The sequence below is a fragment of the Biomphalaria glabrata genome, chromosome 4, assembly GCF_947242115.1.
Source record: "Biomphalaria glabrata chromosome 4, xgBioGlab47.1, whole genome shotgun sequence".
Lineage (NCBI taxonomy): Eukaryota > Metazoa > Mollusca > Gastropoda > Planorbidae > Biomphalaria > Biomphalaria glabrata.
This window is the reverse complement of record NC_074714.1, coordinates 15,168,481-15,192,541: the sequence shown is the minus strand read 5'-3', so window position 1 is coordinate 15,192,541 and position 24,061 is coordinate 15,168,481. Positions and strand designations below refer to the sequence as shown.

The 24,061-nt window shown below is 37.3% G+C and overlaps 1 protein-coding gene across 1 annotated transcript in view; it reads right to left on the bottom strand.

Moving 5' to 3' along the window:
• Window positions 1-2,504: 2,504 nt before the first annotated feature.
• LOC106077415 (mucin-2-like) overlaps window positions 2,505-24,061 on the bottom strand; it is a 48,440-nt gene continuing 26,883 nt past the window's right edge. Inside the window, exons 5-10 of the mRNA XM_056026371.1 lie at window positions 23,664-23,959; window positions 23,027-23,223; window positions 12,662-12,666; window positions 11,567-11,862; window positions 10,938-11,134; window positions 2,505-2,747 (exon numbers count right to left, since the gene is read on the bottom strand). Coding sequence (XP_055882346.1) covers window positions 2,505-2,747; window positions 10,938-11,134; window positions 11,567-11,862; window positions 12,662-12,666; window positions 23,027-23,223; window positions 23,664-23,959 — 1,234 coding nt within the window. The remainder of the gene's footprint in view (window positions 2,748-10,937; window positions 11,135-11,566; window positions 11,863-12,661; window positions 12,667-23,026; window positions 23,224-23,663; window positions 23,960-24,061) is intronic.

Sequence of the window (24,061 nt, the reverse complement as noted above, 5' to 3'; positions counted from 1 at the left end):
CAATGGGCTAGGTGTGCCGATGAGCTAGGTGTGTCGATGGGCTAGGTGTGTCGATGAGCTAGGTGTGCCAATGAGCTAGGCGTGCCAATGAGCTAGGTGTGCCAATGAGCTAGGTGTGCCAATGAGCTAGGTGTGCCAATGAGCTAGGCGTGCCAATGAGCTAGGTGTGCCAATGAGCTTGGTGTGCCAATGAGCAAGGTGTGCCAATGAGCTAGGTGTGCCAATGAGCTTGGTGTGCCAATGAGCTAGGCGTGCCAATGGGCTAGGTGTGTCGATGAGCTAGGTGTGCCAATGGGCTAGGTGTGTCGATGGGCTAGGTGTGCCAATGGGCTAGGTGTGCCAATAGAGGTGTGCCAATGGGCTAGGTGTGCCAATAGAGGTGTGCCAATGGGCCAGGTGTGACGATGGGTTAGGTGTGCCAATGGGCTAGGTGTGCCAATGGGCAAGGTGTGACGATGGGTTAGGTGTGCCAATGGGCTAGGTGTGCCGATGGGCTAGGTGAGCCAATGGGCTAGGTGTGCCAATAGAGGTGTGCCAATGGGCCAGGTGTGCCAATAGAGGTGTGCCAATGGGCCAGGTGTGACGATGGGTTAGGTGTGCCAATGGGCTAGGTGTGCCAATGTGCTAGGTGTGCCGATGAGCTAGGTGTGCCAATGGGCTAGGTGTGCCAATGGGCAAGGTGTGACAATGGGCTAGGTGTGCCAATGGGCTAGGTGTGCCAATGGGCTAGGTGTGCCGATGAGCTAGGTGTGTCTATGGGCTAGGTGTGCCAATGGCCTAGGTGTGCCAATGGGCTAGGTGTGCCAATGGGCTAGGTGTGCCAATAGAGGTGTGCCAATGGGCTAGGTGTGCCAATAGAGGTGTGCCAATGGGCTAGGTGTGCCAATGGGCTAGGTGTGCCAATAGAGGTGTGCCAATGGGCAAGGTGTGCCAATGGGCTAGGTGTGCAATTTGGCTAGGTGTGTCGAAGGGCTAGGTGTGCCAATGGGCAAGGTGTGCCAATGGGCTAGGTGTGCCGATGGGCTAGGTGTGCCAATAGAGGTGTGCCAATGGGCTAGGTGTGCCAATAGGCTAGGTGTGCCGATGGGCTAGGTGTGCCAATATATGGCTCCTTTTGTCTCGAAAGGCAATGGATGCGCCCAAGTGAGTCACTGGTTTTGGCTTAATCTTGAGACGGGGCAAAATCTGGTGTGGCTAATCAAGCCAATTCTAGAACGGCAGACTTTGCCACAATTCGTACATTTGTATGCCTCTGATTTAGGGCTAGCAGACAGGGCAGCTTTCTTTTTTTCCCTCTTGATTAAAGCCGCTTCAATTCTTTTGTTCTCAGCAAGGGTTGTCCCAGCACGCACAGTCTGTCTCCATGCACTCCGGTCTTTGGCTATGTTTTCCCACATACTTTCATTGATGCCTGAGGCTCTCATGTCTCGCTTGCAGACATCTCTATATGTTAGTCTTGGGCGGCCCTTGGGTCTGACTCCTTCCACAAGCTCAGCATATAAGATATCTTTCGGGATTCTACCATCTGGCATGCGGGTGACATGTCCGAGCCAGCGTAATCTCCTTTGTGTCAGGAGAGCATACATGCTGTTCATATTGGCCAGCCTCAAAACTTCCTGATTGGAGACATGGTCCCTCCAAGAGATGCCCATTATGCGTCTCAGGCAGCGCAAGTGGAAACTATTCAATCTGTGCTCTTGGTACATGTATGTTGACCAGCTTTCACTGCCATAAAGGAGAGTGCTCACAACACAGGCGTTGTAGACTAGGATTTTGGTCGCTGTGGTCAATTTACCATTTTCCCAGACGCGCTTGGAGAGTTTCGCCAATGCTGTGGTAGCTTTTCCTATCCTTTTTGTCAGCTCGATGTCTAAGTCTAGGTTACTGACAATTGTTGAACCCAAGTAGGTAAATTCCTGCACCACTGAAAGGGTGTGGTTCAAAATTTGTATTATAGGTGTGCCAATAGAGGTGTGCCAATGGGCTATGTGTACCAATGGGCTAGGTGTGCCAATAGAGGTGTGCCAATGGGCAAGGTGTGCCAATGGGCTAGGTGTGCAATTGGGCTAGGTGTGTTGAAGGGCTAGGTGTGCCAATGGGCTAAGTGTGCCAATAGAGGTGTGCCAATGGGCTAGGTGGGCCAATGGGCTAGGTGGGCCAATGGGCTAGATGTGCCAATAGAGATCTGTCATCGGGCAAGGTGTGACGATGGGTTAGGTGTGCAAATGGGCTAGGTGTGCCGATGGGCTAGGTGTGCCAATGAGCTAGGTGTGCCAATAGAGGTGTGCCAATGGGCTAGGTGTGCCAATGGGCTAGGTGTGCCAATAGAGGTGTGCCAATGGGCTAGGTGTGCCAATGGGCTAGGTGTGCCAATAGAGGTGTGCCAATGGGCTAGATGTACCAATAGGCTAGGTGTGCCAATAGAGGTGTGCCAATGGGCTAGATGTGCCAATTGGCTAGGTGTGTCGATGGGCTAGGTGTGCAAATAGAGGTGTGCCAATGGGCTAGATGTGCCAATAGGCTAGGTGTGCCGATGGGCTAGGTGTGCCAATAGAGGTGTGCCAATGGGCTAGGTGTGCCAATGGGCTAGGTGTGCCAATAGAGGTGTGCCAATGGGCTAGGTGTGCCAATGGGCTAGGTGTGCCAATAGAGGTGTGCCAATGGGCTAGATGTACCAATAGGCTAGGTGTGCCAATAGAGGTGTGCCAATGGGCTAGATGTGCCAATTGGCTAGGTGTGTCGATGGGCTAGGTGTGCAAATAGAGGTGTGCCAATGGGCTAGATGTGCCAATAGGCTAGGTGTGCCGATGGGCTAGGTGTGCCAATAGAGGTGTGCCAATGGGCTAGGTGTGCCAATGGGCTAGGTGTGCCAATAGAGGTGTGCCAATGGGCAAGGTGTGCCAATGGGCAAGGTGTGCCAATGGGCTAGGTGTGCAATTGGGCTAGGTGTGCCAATGGGCTAGGTGTGCCAATAGAGGTGTGCCAATAGAGGTGTGCCAATGGGCTAGGTGTGCCAATAGGCTAGGTGTGCCGATGGGCTAGGTGTGCCAATAGAGGTGTGCCAATGGGCTATGTGTACCAATGGGCTAGGTGTGCCAATAGAGGTGTGCCAATGGGCAAGGTGTGCCAATGGGCTAGGTGTGCAATTGGGCTAGGTGTGTCGAAGGGCTAGGTGTGCCAAAGGGCTAGGTGTGCCAATGGGTTAGGTGTGCCAATGGGCTAGGTGTGCCAATAGAGGTCTGTCAATTGGCAAGGTGTGACGATGGGTTAGGTGTGCCAATGGGCTAGGTGTGCCAATGGGCAAGGTGTGACGATGAGCTAGGTGTGCCAATGGGCTAGGTGTGCCGATGGGCTAGGTGAGCCAATGGGCTAGGTGTGCCAATGGGCTAGGTGTGCCGATGAGCTAGGTGTGTCGATGGGCTAGGTGTGCCAATGGGCTAGGTGTGCCAATTGGCTAGGTGTGCCAATGGGCTAGGTGTGCCAATAGAGGTGTGCCAATGGGCTAGGTGTGCCAATGGGCTAGGTGTGCCAATAGAGGTGTGCCAATGGGCAAGGTGTGCCAATGGGCTAGGTGTGCCAATAGAGGTGTGCCGATGGGCAAGGTGTGCCAATGGCTAGGTGTGCAATTGGGCTAGGTGTGTCGAAGGGCTAGGTGTGCCAATGGGCAAGGTGTGCCAATGGGCTAGGTGTGCAATTGGGCTAGGTGTGCCAATGGGCTAGGTGTGCCAATAGAGGTGTGCCAATGGGCTAGGTGTGCCAATAGGCTAGGTGTGCCGATGGGCTAGGTGTGCCAATAGAGGTGTGCCAATGGGCTAGGTGTGCCAATGGGCTAGGTGTGCCAATAGAGGTGTGCCAATGGGCAAGGTGTGCCAATGGGCTAGGTGTGCAATTGGGCTAGGTGTGTCGAAGGGCTAGGTGTGCCAATGGGCAAGGTGTGCCAATGGGCTAGGTGTGCAATTGGGCTAGGTGTGTCGAAGGGCTAGGTGTGCCAATGGGCTAGGTGTGCCGATGGGCTAGCTGTGCCAATGAGCTAGGTGTGTCGAAGGGGTAAGGACTAAAATAAGAAGTACAAGTTCAATACTATCTGTTTGTATAATAGCGTTACTTTGGGATATTGCAAAGTACGTTTGGAACTCTCTCTGTGTCATGTTAGGTTGTGTTGTCAAGTCCATGGTACCTGTCCTGGTTAGGACTATCGTTTTTTTAATATTTAATCCACCATTTTCATTCATTAAAAATGTCCCCCCCCCCTAGTGCTGCCTTTCAATGTTGAACATCTATGCATTATTTATTGTTTTAGCATTTACATTCGCATTTGTATTTATGTTAATTAGAGACACACTGTCATTTATCAATTCTTTATCACTGTCATTCTGCAATGGGTGAGAAAGATTACTACAAGAACTTGTCCTATTATATGGAGACATCAATTTGTCTAGGTTTTTTCTCTGGGTATTTTTTTTTCTCCAAGGGGAAGATATATCTGTACGCTTGTACGTATTCTTAAAAGTAATGAAAAAATATCTTTTAATATTCCTTGTGGGCCCCTACTAGTCACTGGTTCTGGCGCATTAAACCTTTCTCGCCATGATTTCTACGCCTATGAAGAAAAACATAAATAGAATAGGTAGTAAGTCTATTTTAAAACATATTACTACGTCCCTTGAATGAAACATAAATATACTAGAAGTGCATTTTAAAACACATTACAACGCCCCTGCAGCAAAACATAAATATAATACATGTACATCTTAAAACACATTTCTACGGCCCTGGATTTTAAACATAAATATACTAAAGTAGGCCCCTGCATCTTCACAAAAAAAAATTCTAATAAGTTGTAGCGAACACTCGAACAAAATAAAAAGTTACTAATTTTACACTTTGTTAAGAAAATATGTGTTACTTTAAGCTGTATAGTTAACTCAATTAGAGTGTTGTTTTGTTAAAAAAAATATTTTATATAGATGTATGTTTTTTAATGTGAAAATCTGAACTTCCATTTCTTAGATGTTGACGACACTGGCAACAGCGACAAGACATTCTACCTTCAAAAGTATTGAATGGATTAGAAGTATAACACAAAACATAAGCAACACAGTATAAACTTTTGTAAAGTCAGGTTTCAAGCTGATACGCAGTCGAAAGAACATTGTTAAGGCTAAGTGGAGATTATTGTGCAGTACTTGATTCTAAGCAGCTCTAGGTTCTATCGAGTCGTAAAGTCAAATTGAGACATCAGGTCTTGTGACTTTACTTTAGTGTGTCCTTCAACATATTTGTTTTGAGTCGTTTGAGATAGATTGAGGCGGGTCTTAAATTACAGCGCGGAAGAATTCAGCGATGGGGAAGGAGGAGGAGGGTTTAAATGGAGACCATCCCATCAATGAAGTGGGCGAGGCCTTCTCTCTTGGGATCAAGCCGTTTAACCTTGTCGAAGTGGAAGCAACCACCTGTGCGAGAAGTTACGCTTGGTCAATACCGATAACAATCAATTGTCTGAGAGCAAGACATTTGTTTGTCTAAGTAGGCAGCTTATCTACCAAGCAGCCCTGGTCTAGATCAGGGCAGCGTGTATTGTAACAATAGTATTGGTCGCCTAGTTATGTCGTGACGCCTTGTCTGATAGACAAGTTGGTGGACATGGCTTGTCCACTTGATACAATGTGGTCCATAGAAAATCAGTAAAACAAACAAATCTCAGGCAATTGTTAAATTGTTGCATATAGATCTATGTTTTAAAAGTGTATCTGTATTTTTTTAAATTTGTAATTTTATTTAAACCATTGTTTCTTTTAATTTGTAGAGACGAGAAATCTAAAAAAAAATAAGCATTAGAAACAGGAGGCAGCCCCTCCCCCCCCCCTCCGCACGACGTCAACAGTCATATGTGCACATAACCCGTTCTCCTTCTAACAATGCATAATTTCTGCCCCCCCCCCCCCACTCCAATAGTATTAGGCCTAGTACAACGAAAGCAATTTGATCTGATAAAAGTTACGGTATATTTCATTGAGGTATTCGAATATGAAAGTTACTTTTTTTTTTCAAGTAAGGAATTAAGTATGATCAATAAAGTTTAGGGGCTAGTTGATGATACGCATTATATATATATATTTCCTTTTCATACTCTTATTTATGTGTAATTAATGCGATACTCACAGGTCCATCACTAGTAGTCAATTATGGTTGCATTCCTTTGCTTATATTCTTAGATAATCCGATATCACATACACATCTTTAAAAAATTACGGTTTCTTTTTTTTTCTGTCCAATAAATCTTATATAATACAGACGTTACTTCAAAAAAGAAGATGATTACGTCCTACGCGTCATGCATTTAGTCATGCATATTAACCAATGACTTAAATTCTGACAAGTCACTGGTTTTCCTGGCTAGCTCAGGCAACCCATTCCATGCTCTAATAGCACTAGGGAAGAAGGAGTATTTGTACAAATTTGTCCTAGCATATGGGACGAGGAATGTGCCTTTATCTTTGTGTCTTTCAGAGTATTTTATTAAATTTTGTTTTTGTATTTGAAGATTATGGTTCAGTGTTTTATGTATGATTGCTACTTTACCTTTGAGCCTTCTGTCCTGAAGGCTTTCTAAATTTAGTGATTTTACTAAAGGTGTTACTCTAGTCAAATGTGAATATTCGTTTGTTATGAATCTCACTGCTCTATTTTGTGTCTGTTCTAGTTTCTTAATGTTTTCTTGAGTTGAGGGGTCCCAAACAGAGGATGCATATTCTATTATTGGCCTAAACAAGGTTAAATAACATTTTAGTTTTATGTTCTTATTTGATTTATAGAAATTTCTTTTAATAAATCCTAATGCTTTGTTTGATTTTTTTGTAGTTTCATCAATATGTGGATTCCATGACAGTTTTTCATTTATTATAACACCTAGGTATTTTGCGTTTTTAGTCTGTGTTACTGGTTTGCCATGAATAAGATAAGTGGAATTAATTTGTTTTAGTTTTTTTGTTACTCTTAACAACTGACATTTTTCTGGGTGGAAAGACATGCTCCAATTTGATTCCCATTTCTGTAATTCATTTAATTCTCTTTGTAAAATATCTGTGTCTTGTGTTGTTTTTATTGTTCTATATATTATGCAATCGTCTGCAAATAATCTGACTTTTGTTCCTGAAGTAATGCAATTTGGTAAATCATTTATGTAAATTAAAAATAGTAGTGGACCCAAGACTGTTCCTTGAGGTACACCTGAGTTTACTGTTATCGGTGTTGATTTAGAGCCATTTATTATTACAGTTTGTTCTCTCCCTATCAGAAAGTCTTTAATCCACTGATGCAGTGGACCATTAATGCCGAAATATTTTAATTTTTTAAGCAAACTATGGTGGTGAACTTTGTCAAAAGCCTTAGAAAAATCTAGTAAGATAGCATCTATTTGTTCACTATTATCTAAACCTTTTGAAAAATCATCAATTAGTCCTATTAGTTGTGTTTCACATGATCTATATTTCCTAAAGCCATGTTGGTATGGTGTGAGGACATTTTGTTTGTCTAAGTGGTTTATGATGTTCCTACATATTATGTGTTCTAGGATTTTACATGTGATGCTGGTAAGTGATACTGGTCTGTAGTTTCCTGGGTCAGATTTTTCTCCTTTTTTAAATAGGGGGGTGACATTAGCTTCTTTCCAGTCCTTTGGTACTCTGCCCTGGTTAAGTGAAGCCTGAAAGAGTATTTTGAACACTGGGGCTAGCTCATTACTTAGTTCTTTGAGTAATCTAGCTGGAATACCATCAGGTCCAGAAGCTTTATTTGGTTTGGTGTTGGCTAATAGTTTTTGAATTCCATTTTCTTGTACTATTATATCTTCTATGTTGTCTACTTGGTTCAAATTCAGTAATATGTCTTTGTCTCCTGGGGCTGAGAATGCTGATGCAAAGTATTTGTTTAGGATGTTTGCTTTAGTTTCATTATCATTATGTATTATGTTATGTTCATCTTTTAATGGCTCTATGCCTGTTGTTTCCATTTTCTTAGACTTAATGTATGACCATAGGTTTTTGTTGTTATCTTTAGATATTACATTGTTTATGTATTCACTCTGCAGCTGTCTGCTTACTTTTTGGGTTAAGTGTTTAATTTTTATATACTTTTTGTAAACTCTTTCTGCATTAGTTTCTTTAAATTTTCTATATAGGTTTTCCTTCTGTTTACAAAGCTTCTTTAGTCTATTATTAAACCAATGACCTTTAGAGTATCTGCACTATAGGGCGCAATGTTTGAATTTGGTGCTTTCCTTATTTATTTTTTAACTTGCGTTATGACATTTGATCAAGATTTGTTTGAAATTTTAGTTAACATCGTGTTCAAAAGAGAGCAAGGACTAACGTAGCACTTTTTTGTTTTGCAACATACATCTTACACATGTATAGCACACATATACAACTTTTGTTTATTTATTTTAATAATTGTTTTTGGAATGCAATCAAACAATTAATTGAAGTGTCATTAAAGTATAAGAAAGTGTTTTTTTTTCTAATTACAGATTGGTTAATCATGTAAAATAATTATATGTTTCACTGTTTGCTAGAATAGAAACATCTAATGAGCTTTAAATGTATTTTACATAATTTATATACCATAAAATTGATTTTCTTTTTTTTTAATCACTTGGTACATTCATTAAACAAAAACTCAATACTTGTAACAAAATAACAGCATAGTATATTATGTTTATTTCTATTGTTTGTTATGTAGACTATCATAAAAAAAAAAAACGAGGATCAGCATGTCCTTGAGTCTTTCTTAATCATGGAGATTTTGCCAACAGTCCTGAAAAAAAAAGAATCCAACCTTTTTCTGTAAAACTTGTAAAATTTGCGCTCAACAAAACATTAGAAATTTAAAAAAAAAATGAAATTTTTTTTGTGTCAACTTGTTTAGACTAAATATTGTTGGATATATTTCAAAATAAATATTTAAATCAAGGAATACAATTTAAACAATAAAATAAAGATTAAAAAAAAAATATTTTTTTCATGAAGAAGAAATACATCTCTTCCCTAACCATTATATCAAACTGACTAAACCTGGGTTCTGTTAACCTTTTCTCTCCTAATAGAAGATGCCAACGTTGATTTGACCCTATTAAACTAACTAAATAGATTTTTTGGATTTATATATTTTAATTTGTGTTGCATAAAAAGAGCACGCATTCTCCATTAATTCTAGACCAAATAAAACATTTTCTGATAACAAACAAAAAAGTTTTTGAAGTTTAATCCTAACATGATAGTGGAATACAAATGTGCAAAATGAATAATACTATCGGAGCGAGAAAAATAATTCCAGAGTGAAAGAGTTAAGACAACATTTGGACTAATTACCTCAACAGACAGGTTCTTTTTCTCACAAGAGATCAATCTTTTCTTCGATCGTTCACATGTAATCCAAAAGCAAAAATCTAGTACGTAACCTGATGGCGTGCGACAGACTGGACAGGCTCTAAGCATGAAAAGGAAAAAAAAAGTAAAAAAAAAACCTTTCAAATGAATAGATCAGTAACATACAAATAGATTGTTACACCTCAAAAAGTGAACCAATAATGTTGAATGAAATCTCGAAGGCATTTTTACTGCAAGAACCTTTCATAAATATATTTTCTGTTATTTCAAGTTAGGTAATAGTTTTATTATTGTATAAAATGAATTTAAGCCGCATGTGTAAAATGTAAATAACCCAACATTTTCAAAGTATCTACAAATCACCCTTTTTTTTGTATTCGACATTTTCAGAAATGATCAATCAAATTATATTATGTAATATATTTGTCTACAATATCTGTTAACCGTTTTTCAAAATAGTGAAAGCGCGAAAGATTCGGCAATACAAAAAAATTAAAATAAAAAAAAAACATATAAATTAACAAAACCGTATATATATATATATATATATATATATATATATATATATATATATATATATATATATATATATATATATATATGTGTGTGTGTGTGTGTGTGTGATCTTGATCAATACATTTTTTACAACTTAAAGCTAAATATATAATTACTTTAAAAAAAAAAAGATCAAGCCAGAAAGAAAATAATAAACTTAAGAAAACGAAGATAATTTTAGATGCCTACGAGGCAAAAGTTCATTCTACCTGTAACGAAATGATTACGACATTCATATTGCGACATTTGTACAAGACCTACCCGCAGTTGGCCATGTCTTTGTTCTGTCGCCACAGATCTAAATATTTGTACAAGACCTACCCGCAGTTGGCCATGTCTTTGTTCTGTCGCCACAGATCTAAACATTTGTACAAGACCTACCCGCAGTTGGCCATGTCTTTGTTCTGTCGCCACAGATCTAAACATTTGTACAAGACCTACCCGCAGTTGGCCATGTCTTTGTTCTGTCGCCACAGATCTAAACATTTGTAACAAAAACAATGCTTGCAGTTCTCTTGAAGTCCAAAGGATTTGTCGTTTTCTTGGATGTAGTCCTTGCAGATATTGCATTCTAGGTGTCGGCTTTGTTCTACAAGTTTGTCATAACATGGCTAGACAGAAGATAAAATTTCTCATCTATCTATCTATCTATCTATCTATCTATCTATCTATCTATCTATCTATCTATCTATCTATCTATCTATCTTTCATCTATCTGTCTATTTATCAAAATAAATAAATAAATAATAAAATAAAAAAAAATAAATATGGGTATATATATAGATATAATAGATATAGATATAGAAATAGAAAGACAGACATACATTTCTACTCGATACTGTTACCCCTTTCTCCAGTACCTCTAAAACTACTATTTATATTTGGGTTACTCTGAGTGTTTTGTTTAAGCTACTTAATTAGAATAAACCTTACTTTACATTATGTTAGAAGGACATAGTCCTATTTGTGTGACACTAATATCCTGTCAATACTTACCAAGACATGCAGGTCGGGTTTGTCAGGATTTATTCTGTACATGTGGCAAAAGGGACACAGAGGGCCGTGCTCATAAGGACAATCCCCAAAGCATACATACGTGTCATTAAGTGGACAGAGTTGTACTTCACTGTCAATATTTTCAGTGTTTGCTTGGGCGAGTGAATCATTCTCTGCTTGTTCTCCAGAGTTGTGTTCTAATAAATAAATACATAAATTATAATTATATTATATTTCACAGTACAAAGTTATGTATTCTTCGTGTGCATTCAAAAACAACTAGATTGGAATATGATTTAGATTCTGCGTTTATTGTGTTATCTCTTCATTAGATTGAAATTCAGTCCTAATGAATGGGCGCAGGGGCGTAGCTAGGAATTGGCCATCATTTGGGTCCAGGGAGCTTGACCTCTTTGCCCCCCCCCCTCCATTGTGCGTAACATTTAATATCTAAAGTAAAAAACACTCATTAGGGGATTTTCAAATTCTCCCTCTCCTCCCCCTCACTCTAGCTACGCCACTGAATGGGCACCACAAATGTTAAATGCATTTCAAGTAAAGGTTACAAGTTTTAACAAAAACGAACAATTAAAACAAAAATGAAGTGAATGGATTTGATCCAGACTTACCAGATATTGCTTGCAGATCAAGTGTTGGCACCTCTAAAGCTTGACCACCCGATGAAGATGTGTTAGATTCTTGACCTAGAGTCGATGGGTCCAATGAACTGTTTGTCTCGGCATATGTTCCGATAGTATGTGGCAATGCCCTCGTTTGAGCCGGTATATGGGTAGAACTCATGTGGTCCCCAATAGGAGTATCAGATATGGCAAAGGTTTCAAGTTGCGTCTCAAGCGAAGCCAAGGCAACAGAAGGTGCTGGATTGGACGAATTGGTTTCCAGGGAGTGTTCATGAGGCGGTGAACTGTCGTCAGGGGAAGTAATTAAGCATAATTATTCTACAAAGAGCGGAAACAAGTTTTTTACTAACTGAAAACACATTGAAAAAAAAAAAGAGGAAAAAAAAAGAAAGTGAGTAGCACACAATGAAGCAATAATATTTATTGTCTATGTTATATATTCAAATCATATAATGATATAGAATATATGAAAAGCCTGAATGTTGACCACATTTTCTTTTCTGGAATAATGTAAAGGTACCCATTTCAGACCTTGCGATCCCTCAGTGCAGGGGTTCTCAACCTGTGGGTCACGACCCCCTTTGGGGGTCGAATGACGATTTGCCATGGGTCGCCTAAGACCATAGAAAATATGGATTGTTTTTGTCTATTCTTCTATTGTTGTATGTGTGTGTGTGTGGGGGGGAGGGGTGTCGCGTCAGAGTGGGGGATTGTAAAAAGGGGTCGCCGAGCATAAAAGGTTGAGAACCGCTGCCTTAGTGTCACTGAAATACTACCTATCCGTTTCAATGGCTGCCAATTAATTAGAGGTTCATGTGACTAGCAAATAGTATAACCTCCGTTAGCATATATTCAATCAGTAAGGAATATTTACGGATAAATCCTGCATGGAAATAACAATCAAATGTCTATTCAGTTTCTAATTATGTTAATGATACTACATGTTTATTGAATAAATGGCTGAGAGATGTGACGGTTGTCTATTAATTGGGGGAAGTCTGTTGAGTTTGAATCCTGACATGAGCTGAAATGTGTTTTCTTAGCAACCAAAGGGAACTTGTAAAACCCCAGATAAAACCTTACCTTCTCTAACACCAAAGTTCAACAAAAGAGATGGGGCTATAATTCATGAGCGTAGCCTGGGGGGATGTGGGAAAATCGGAATTTAGTGACTGATTTTTTTGCTTTGATTTTGTTTATTTTAGGTGAGATTTTAATACTAAACTATCACTTGCCCCAGCACAACCAAAGGGATTTGAGTTTAAACCCCCTACAAGGGGTTTTTGAGTTTGAAATCCCCTACCAGGGGTTTTTTAGTCTAAAACCCCCTACCAGGTTTTTTTAAAAGTTAAAGCCATCTCTTGAATAAAACAAAACAAATTTTAAAAAATGCAAACGACAATCCCCAAATTGTAAGAGCACAGTTAAGGAAGATTCTGATTTTAAAACCCCCTCCAAAATGTATGATAAACCCCTTTTCAAAATAAAAAAAGCAAATTACACACTAAAATTATTTGAGCATAGCCAAGCCAATCGGGGGTTTTGAGTAGTTAAACCCCTCTCCTACAGATGACTTTTTTTTAAGTTTAAAAACCTCTCTAGATGGTTTTCAGTTTAAAATCCCCCTACAGAGCGTTTTGATGTGGAAAACCTCTATCAGCAAACTACAGTTACCAAATTCTAGGACCGTAGTTAAATGGGGTTTTGAATTACAAAAAAAAAAAAAAAAAAAAAATCTCCAGAGTTTGAAACCCCCCAACAGATGATTTTGATGATAAAACTTCCCTTTTCGATATAAAATCGATATAAAGCAAACTACAGTCAACTTATTCCAAGAGAGAATACAAATTTCTACCAGTGGCTGGGCTCCACTAATAAAGTGCAATGAAAGTCATCTTCCGAAATTGATAAAACACTAAATGTGGCTCAACAAAGATGGCTAAGACGGATTTTAGGAGTCAGTTATAGAGATCGGGTCTAAATCAAGGAAATCATGCCGAACTGGGAGTCGACACCTTAGTAAGATTGTGACAGAGCGTCGCATGAGCTTTACGGGACATGATCTCTGACAAAATGAATTACGCATAATAAGTGTTGTGATGACAATCTAGTACAACGTGGTGTCACACATTCATGAAGGTCCTCAGAGCAGGTGGGAAGAGGCTTCAGACAATGCCAGTGACAGATTTTTGTAGGAGCAGATTGCCGCCACGTGGGCTGAACGACGTGGGAGGATCTAAGTTAGTAAGAATAGCACATTAGGTTTTTGAATTAAAACTTTTTAATAGCAGGAAAATGCCCTGTAGATACCTCAGAATATGCAGTTTGTTGGCTTTCAATACCAGAAATAGTGCTCCGCCCCGCGCTGGGGGGAGCTCCTAGCTCTCCCCCATACACCTTTGCTGGCAATTACGGGGAGTCTACAATTTTTCCACTAACTCCAGGAAGAACCTATTCTAGGGTACAATAAACGTCTACCGAAAGAATGAAAGGTCTGAATGTAATAAATAGTGATGGTAACTAAACTAAATTTTAAAAGTTAAACTAAAACTAGTTTTCAGCTAAAATAAAGTAGTTAAACTAAATGTTTATCATGAATTTCAAAATATTGTTAAACTAAACTAAAAAAAAATAATTAAACCATATCAAACTTTTCATAACTTTTTTTTTTTTTGGGGGGGGGGGGGGGGGGGAGGGCGGGGTTGAACTAGAAATATTTATCCATAATACAGACAGTAATAAGGAATATATTTCTTACATAAAAGCTAATGCACAATAAAATAAAAAAAAAAGATGTCTAAATAAATATGTGTGCTTGTATTTTTGCCTTCAATGAAAACCTTTAGACAAGAATGGTAGGCCTACTCTTTTTTTTTTTTTAAATTATTATTATTATATTATTAACGGACAATTTTAATTACTTATACCGGTAAAGTTTAAAATCTCATTAAATAACATACAATTAGAGTTTAAAGATTAGATCTAGTAACCAATAAAATAGAAACGAAATTGTTGGAGTTTTAAGAAACATTTTACCGGTATAACTATTTTATAGTATAAAATACATGCTGGACTAACCATGCCGATATGCTATTTTCTTTTGTCTGACCACTAAAAATACAAACTAACACTATTGCATAACAGGAAAAAAAAGAACAGGGTGTTCTTGTCATTATGGACTGCACACTCAGTACACTATATAGGCCTACACGTGTACGTCTATCTAGCCAGGTTGTTAAAATCAGTCGGACACACAGTCTATTTACTTTTGGGCTGGGAGGGTGTGTAACTATTTTAGTGTAAAGAACTAGCCATGCCTAGTCTGACCACTCCACATTAAGCAAACACTATTGCATAACGTGTAAGGAAAGAAATGCAGGGTAGTCTTATAGTATCGTCGACTACACACGTACTATACATTAGGCCTACACTAGGCTTACATGTGTATGTCTAGATGACCAGGTTTTTAAAATCAGTTGGACACAGTCTATTTACTTTATGGTCAAGAGAGGGTGTGGATTAAGATTTCTTTTTCTAGAGTTGGTTATCTTAATGCTTTTAGATCTATATAGGCCTAACTGTCGATTCTTAGATCTCAATAATAAGTCTTAAGACTATAAAAAGGGTGCAGTTGATGTTCCTGCAGTTAAAAAAAAAATTGTTTGCCGCAATGAATTGATCAAAACCATTAAATATAATATTGACATAACTCACTAATCAGACTCCCACTAGAAACAGAAATTAAACTCCACCACGTGGCTCACAAAAAAATTCGGAACAATCCCGCTCATAATATTGCATAGAAGCTTTTAGCAAAAAAATGTTTAACAACATTTTATTATCCTGCTACTTTCAATTGCCAATATTTAAGCCCATGACTTCTACCAGCATCTTACTTTACCCTCTTCAAATGCAGACTGACTAGACAGTTGTTAACTGCTCCCTTTTTTTTTTAATAATCCCAGAGTTATTGATATCACATGGCCAGAAAACAGGGATGTGTGTTTCAACCCAGACCACATGTTGAAAAGTTGTACAAATTTTAATTAAACTTTTTAGTTGGTAACTAAAAAAAATTAATTAAAAACAACGATTTTAACTAAACTTTTTTTTCTAGTTAAACAATGGCCTTAACTATTTTTTTTTTAGTTAAACTAAAAGTTTCTAACTTTTTAGTTAACTTTTGCCCATCACTAATAATAAAGATTATGTATACACACACACATACATGCATATACATATTTTTATTTCGACGGGTGGGGGAGGAGAAAAATTCCACCCATCTCCCCGAAAAAAAATCCTGGCTACGCCCATGCGGCTATATATAGGTATATGTGTGTGAGTGTATATGTGATATATATTTGCGAGGATGAAAACAACTATTGGAACGTTCTGGTTGGTTGGTTCAAATGTAACCTGGACTAAAGACCAAAGAAAAGTAAAGGATGGATCTAAACAAAAAAAAAGATTGAATGCAAACAACAACAATAAAAAAAATAGACAAGAAACTTTCTGGAAATAATCTCATTACAACTAAACACTTACTTCTGATTTCTGATGTTTCTAGTAGGATGTCCACCTTCTGCCATGGTGATCAAAATTTATAAAAAAAAGTATTCGAAGTAGAAAAAAACAATAGATCACAATAAAATAATCCTAGTAAGAATGTGAGAAGTTAACAAAGTCCAAATTTAAATCCAAATAAGAATGCAAGGCGTCGATAAGTGAATAAAAATCAAAGATCTGGTCTGTGAAGCACAAGTATAACCATGTATTGTTGGTTACTGCGCTAGCCTCACGGAAGTTGGTAGGCATCAGAACACATTGATACGCTTGGACAATGTCACAATACCTATAGTTATAGAGTGAAGGGGCAGGGCTTTACTAAGCGTGACCATGTCAGCCTGATGAGGAGGTCAGTGGGGGCAGGGAAGGGTGCGGTCTCACATTGAAAGGATTGTCTAACCTCTGATATCAATGAATATCAACCACGTTGGAAACAAGGCCTTTATCCGAAAGAGACGCCAGGGGGTGTATAGCCACTTGACAATATGTTAACATTGATAAACGTTTTCCAATCAAATATGTATTTTAAAAGTGTACTTTGGTAAACAATTTATTTTTCAAATGTGTAAAAATAAAATCTGCCTCAGCAGGCTAAGTTTCAAAGAAAACTACATAAGGTATTGTTTTAAATAAATCGGGCCATATTAGCTAGAAACGTTTTTTCTCTTCTTCCCTATAGCCTTTTGAGTCTGAAACGGGTTGCCTGAATCAGCAAGAAAAACAAAATTATTAATTTAGCATTGTTAAAATCTTTAATTTAATAAACGACTCTATTAGATGCATAACGAAAGAACAAATTATCTTGTCTTTTAAAGGAACGTCTGTAATTCATAAGCTAAGATTAGACTAGTTTCCTAAATTGGTTTATAAGAAAACAATAGCACAGTAATGAGGAAATTAATCGTTTAATTAGTACAGAACTATGACCATTGTATTAAAAAGCTTTTTTTTCTTTAATTGCTTTACTACTTTATATTTAACTCTTATCCAACAAACATCTGTAGATTCTTTGAATTATGTAACCAACTAAACACTATATCTAAAAACAAAGTAAAATAAATATTGATAATGATAGTCAACGCCTTACTTTTAAAACAAGACATCTAAGATTAAAATTCTTTTTTTAAATCTAAATTAACGCCAAATCTAAGAAATTACATACAAGCTAAAGTGAATAGCATGCGTTCCCTCAAATTCGGTGATATGATATTAGAATACACATTAGAATCGCCCACTCGTAAATATAAATGTTCCCGTGTTTCTATTAAAGTTTTTTAAGTATTTGCCAAAACCTATAATAAATGACGAATTTAGTATTGAGATGCTATATTAGAAATAGATTAGTTTCCAAACTACAGTAAACTCTAACCCTATTCAGTTGGGACACAAATACAAAAGAGAAGCCTATATTAAATTACAGGTCTAAAATACATAAATTTGCTTTCTTCAAGCTTTGTAAAAAAAAAAAAAAGATAGATAGATAGATAAATAGATATTATCTACATTTTAATTAGAATAAGGCGCGGTGGCTGATGACATTGATGGCCTAGCAGGAACAGAAGAAGAACTATCTGACCTGGTGATGCGCATTGACAAGACTTCCGCAGCATATGGCATGCCGAAAATCACAAATTATGACCAATAGTCAACAGGGCTATTAAAGGAGGCATCAGTATTGGTGGTGAAAAGCTGACTGGTGTTAACAGCTTCAAATACTTCGGAACTATTGTCTCAGATGAGGGAGCAAAACCCGAACTATTGGTACGAATAGCACGGTCCACATAACTGAAAATAATTTGGAAAGACAAGGATTTGGCCTTCGGCACTAAAATCAGACTGATGCGCTCCCTTGTCTTGGTCACATTTTTATATGCTTGTGAGTCTTGGACGCTGACTGCAGAGCTAGAGAGGAGGTTCCTAGCAATGGAATTGAGATGGTGCAGAAGGATCCTAGGCATCACTTTATAATACCGCATCACAAACCAAGAGATCAGAAACAGGGTTACTGCAGCGATCGGTCCCCATGATGACCTGCTAACTATTGTAAAGAAACGCAAGCTTAAAATATATGGCCATATTACAAAATCCACTGGGCTCGCGAAGATCTTCCTTCAGGGAACAGTACCAGGGAAAAGAAGAGGCAGACAGAGAAAGCGATGGAGGACAACCAAAAAGAACGGACGGGCCTACCATTGAAAGAAGTTTTAAACAAGGCAAAAGACAGGTAGGAATGGAGAAAGACGGTTGACAGGTGCCCCAACGGTCCAACTGACTAAGGGATAGGTAAAGGTAAGGTAATATTGAGAAAAAAAAAAAGTAAAGTTCCCCTTTCAGACCTTGTGGTCTATAGGGCAGATAATGTAAACGTCATCTGTTTCTGTGGCCCACGGTTAACGAGGGTGTCATGTGGCAGGCACAACGACCAACCGCCTTTACTTTTGACCAGCTAATGTCAGTACCCTGTGTGGACTCAAAGGCGCCCAAAGATCCCGAAATTCAAAATTCCAGTCTTCATCAGGATTCGAACCGGGACCTTCGGTACGGAAGCCAAGCGCTTTACCGCTCAGCCACCGCGCCCTCATGGTAATGTTGTAAAAAGAGATTACTAGACTCTAGTTCCCATTTCAGACCTACAGGGAAGATGATGTAAAGGTAATCCATTTCTGTGGAAAACGGTTAACGAGGGTTTCATGTTGCCAGATCAACGACCAACCGCCTTTATTTTTCCCAACTAATGCCAGGTACCAATTAGAGCTGGGTGGACTCAGGCGTAACCAAAGTTCCCGAAATTAAAAATCCCAGTGTTCACCAGCACTTCAAAGTGCTGTACTACTCATTCACCGCGCCTCTTATTAATCGGTTCTACTAAAATAATTCAGGTTGTCTGGTCTTCATCAGGTTCACTATGTGTTTTTATGAAAAGAAAAAAAAATCTCCTACAAACAAAACAACAAATCAAACCTTTTTACTGATTGAACGCTTCATTTAGACTACAACTAAATGGAGCGGACACTTTTTACAAATAATAATGTCAACACTCAGCCTGGATGAGGTAATTCTTGATATCTGTTACGATACACAGTTATCTTATTTGAATACGAGTTAACCAGATAACAATTCTATAGGTATATAGGACATATTCATACATGGAGGCTAATCTACAAATACAGCCTTTTAGGTATATTCGTTGTAAAGAATAGAGAAGCTAAGCATTTTATAAACCATACGATCATTTTATTTTTGCTTTTTTCAATTGATAAATAGGAAAGCTGTTTGGTGTATTCGGTGTACAGGCTAAAGTGCTTGTTGATAAGGTCAGTTGTCTTAATAAGTAATCATAATTCTCTTTTGCACTATCTAGCACTGCAGAATCAAAGTTTCTAAACTCTTAAAGTGTATCTTTGATTTAGTTGGCAACATTAAAACTATTATAAGTGTCCTTGACATTCTATAGTGTATCTTGAGAATATCCAAATCTGTTGAATAAATGTGTAAACGTTTTGTAAGCACAAAGAATTTTATTTTTCAGTAGTCGGCAGAGATCTTTAAATATGGCGCCGTTGACGCTGTTAATTGTGTCTATTTATTTCAAAATCTCAGCCATTCTTCTACTTTTTCAGCCTCTTGTCTCGTCAGTTCCATTATAGTGCCACCTCATTTTTCCATATAGCTTTGTCTCCTTTTCTTCTCATTCTGTATTTATTGTCTCTAGAACATTAATAAGATCTAAAAAGAGCGGATTACTGGGTATGCATGCCAAGCATGAAAATAATCTTATCTTATATAATACAGACGTTACTTCAAAAAAGAAGATGCTTACGTCCTACGCGTCATGCATATTAACCAATGACTTAAATTCTGCTAGCTCAGGCAACCCATTTCATGCTTTAATAGCACTAGGGAAGAAGGAGTATTTGTACCAATTTGTCCTAGCATATGGGATGAGGAATGTGCCTTTATCTTTGTGTCTTTCTGAGTATTTTATTACATTTTTTTTTATTTGAAGTATTGTATTATTGAAATAAGTTACACAGACATTTGTGTGAATATATGTAAGAATGGAGTATGTCATGTGACTCCTCACACCCAGTTAGACATTTTAAGGATATCTTAAACTTAGAAGATGCATGTGAAATTAGAAATTTTAAAACACAATATTCTTTGAACTGATTTTCCTCCATGTATGTACACACTTTTCTCCCAGCCTGGCCAGTTAAGTTACAAAAAGATGTTTCCATGTCTATTACACTATATTTTGTAGGACTAGACATTTAGCTTAGCTGAAAAAAAAAAGTTTAGACTTGTCATTTTGTGTATTGCAGTTAACTAAAGAGTAACTTCTCATTGCGTCCATCCCCCCCACCACCACAATCCCAACCATTTGCATTGGCCACTACATGGCAAAGAGTCGAATTTATTTAAATTATTTTTTAACAATATGGAGTCCACTTATGTCAAGGGAGGGGGTAGTAACTGAGAATTAAAGCGCTTGGCTTCCAAATCACAATGAAGGCAGTGATTTTAAACTTCTGAGATTTAGGACTCGAGTCACCCACTTCTCTAATGTGTGTCTGACTTGAGTTGGGGAAAGAAAAAGGCGATGGGTCGTAGAGATACAGAAATGACATTTTCGTGAACTTAATGAAACAAATGACCTTTAGATTAGCTGTACTGTAGATCGCAGGGTCTGAACACTGTTGCCTACTTCGTTGGTTTTTTTTTTTTTACTTGATCATGTATTTGATCAAGATTTGATTGAAATTTTGGTAAACATCGTATGGACTAACATTTTTTTTTTTGCAACGTACATCTGAAACATTAGAGCACACACATTAAACTATTGTTTTGTATTTTATTATTTGTTTTTCGAATGCAATTACTGTATTCAAACAATGAATTAAAGTTTTATTAATGTATCACTAGAATAGAGTGTGTGCATTTAAGAACTTTTTTTTTTTGTAATTACAGATTGGTTAATTATGTAATATAATTATATGTTTCTCTGTTTGCTAGAATGGAAACATCTAATGAGATTTATATATATTTTTAAGCAATTTTTATGCAATAATGAATTTTCTTTTTTTTTTAATCACATGGTACATTCAAATTTTAAAAAATGAAAAGAAAACTACCAACAAAATAACAAGAACTACTTTAGTACAGCATGTTTATTGGTGTAGATTGTTTTAAACAATTAGATATTTAAAAAAACAACTTTAAGCATGTCCTTGAGGCATTCTTAATGAAAGAAACTTAGCCAACAGTCCTGAAATAAAATAAAAGAAAGAATATAACCTTTTGCTGAAAAACTTTAAAGTAAAATTTGCGCTCAACAAAACATTAGAATTTTTTTTAAAATAATGAAAAATAATTTATGTAAATTTGTTTAGACTAAAATTGTTGTATAAATTTTAAAATAAATATTTAAAAGAAGGAATGCATCTATATCCGCCATTCACACACAAAAATACTTTCTTTTCAAGGAGAAGAAGTACAGATCTTCCCCAACCACCGTATCAAACTAAAGGTACCTTGGTTCTGGTACTTTTAAGACAAAACATTGACTAATTACCTCAAAGGGTGGTAATCTTTTTTCACACTGTATCAAACGTTTTTTTGATTGTTGACAAGTAACCCAAAAGGGGAAATCTAGTACGTAACCTGATGGCGTGCGACAGACTGGACAGGCTCTAAGCATGAAAAGAAAAATAAATATTAAAAAAGTAAAAAAAAACTTATCAAATAAATAGATCAGTAACATACAAATATATTTGTTCCCTCAAAAATTGTTTATAAGTTATTTTTTTTTTTAAATATATTATAATATTTTAAGTTAGGTCATAATTTTAATATTGTATAAAATAAACTTTAGCTGCATGTGTCAAATGAAAATAATCAAATTTTTTCTACAAATCACCTTTTTTTCTTATCTAACATTTTCCGAAATGATCAATCAAATTATATTATATAATTTATTTTTCTACAATATCTGTTGATAGTTCGGCTAAACAGTGAAAGCACACGAGAGTAGGCAATACAAAATTAAAATAACAAAGAAAAAAGGTTAATACAGAATTTCTAGTAAAAAGAAACAACAAATATTGCTCTCTTGATCAATATATTTTCTACAACCTAATTCTATAAAAATATAATTACATTTAAAAGTAAGATCTAGCCAGAGAGGAAATAATAAAGTTAACGAAACAAAGATAATTTTAGATGAAATCATTACGACATTCCTAACGCGACATTAGTGCAAGTCGAAACCTACCCGCTATTAGCCATCTCATTGTTCTGTCGCCACAGGTCTAAACATCGTATGCAGAAGCTATGACAGCAGTTCTCTTGGATCGCGAATGTTTTATTGGTTTCTTTAATGAGATCTAAGCAAATATTGCATTCTTGGTTCCGGCTTTGTTCACCAAGTTTTGTATGACATTCCTAGAAAGAAGATAAAATTACTATCTATCTATCTATCTATCTATCTATCTATCTATCTATCTATCTATCTATCTATCTATCTATCTATCTATCTATCTATCTATCTATCTATCTATCTATCTATCTATCTATCTATATCTATCTATCTATCTATCTATCTATCTATACATACATACATACATACATACATACATACATACATACATACATACATACATACATACATACATACATACATACATACATACATACATACATACATACATACATACATACATACATAAAACGATAGATAAATAGAGAGATAAATAAATAAATAGATAAATAAATAGATAGATAGATAGCTTTAGTTAAGACCAGTTCATTACATAAACTTTAAATGTGAATTATGTTAAAAGGACATAGTCCTGTGTTGGTCACTAATGTCCTGTCAATACTTACCACGAGATGCAGATCTGGTTTTTGAGGATTCAGTCTGCTCATGTGGCAAAAGGGACACAGAGGGCCGTGTAAATATGGACAATCACCAACGCATCCATCCGTGTCATTAAGTGGACAGAGTTGTACTTCACTGTCAATATTTTCAGTGTTTGCATGGGCGAGTGAATCATTCTCTGCTTGTTCCCCAGAGTTGTGTTCTAATAAATAAATACATAAATTATAATTATATTATATTTCACAGTACAAAGTTATGTCTTCTTCTTCGTGTGCATTCAAAGACAACTAGATTGGAATATGATTTAGATTCTGCGTTTATTGTGTTATCTCTTCATTAGATTGAAATTCAGTCCTAATGAATGGGCGCAGGGGCGTAGCTAGGAATTTGCCATCATTTGGGTCCAGGGAGCTTGACCTCTTTTGGCCCCCACCCCCATTTTGCGTAACATTTAATATCTAAAGTAAAAAAAACACTCATAAGGTGATTTTCGAATTCTCCCTCTCCCCCCCCCCTCACTCTAGCTACGCCACTGAATGGGCACCACAAATGTTAAATGCATTTCAAATAAAGGTTACAAGTTTTAACAAAAACGAACAATTAAAACAAAAATGAAATGAAATGGAATTGATCCAGACTTACCAGATATTGCTTGCAGATCAAGTGTTGGCACCTCAAAAGCTTGACCACCCGATGAAGATGTGTTAGATTCTTGGTCTAGAGCCGATGGGTCCAATGAACTGTTTGTCTCGGCGTGTGTTCCGCCAATATGTGGCAATGCCCTCGTTTGAGCCGGTATATGGGTAGAACTCATGTGGTCCCCAATAGGAGTATCAGATATGGATAAGGTTTCAAGATGCGTCTCAAGCGAAGCCAAAGCAACAGAAGGTGCTGGATTGGACGAATTGGTTTCCAGAGAGTGTTCGTGAGGCGGTGAGCTGTCGTCAGGGGAGGTAATTAAACATAATTATTCTACAAAGAGCGGAAACAAGTTTTTTACTAACTGAAAACACATTGAAAAAGAAAAAGAGGAAAAAAAG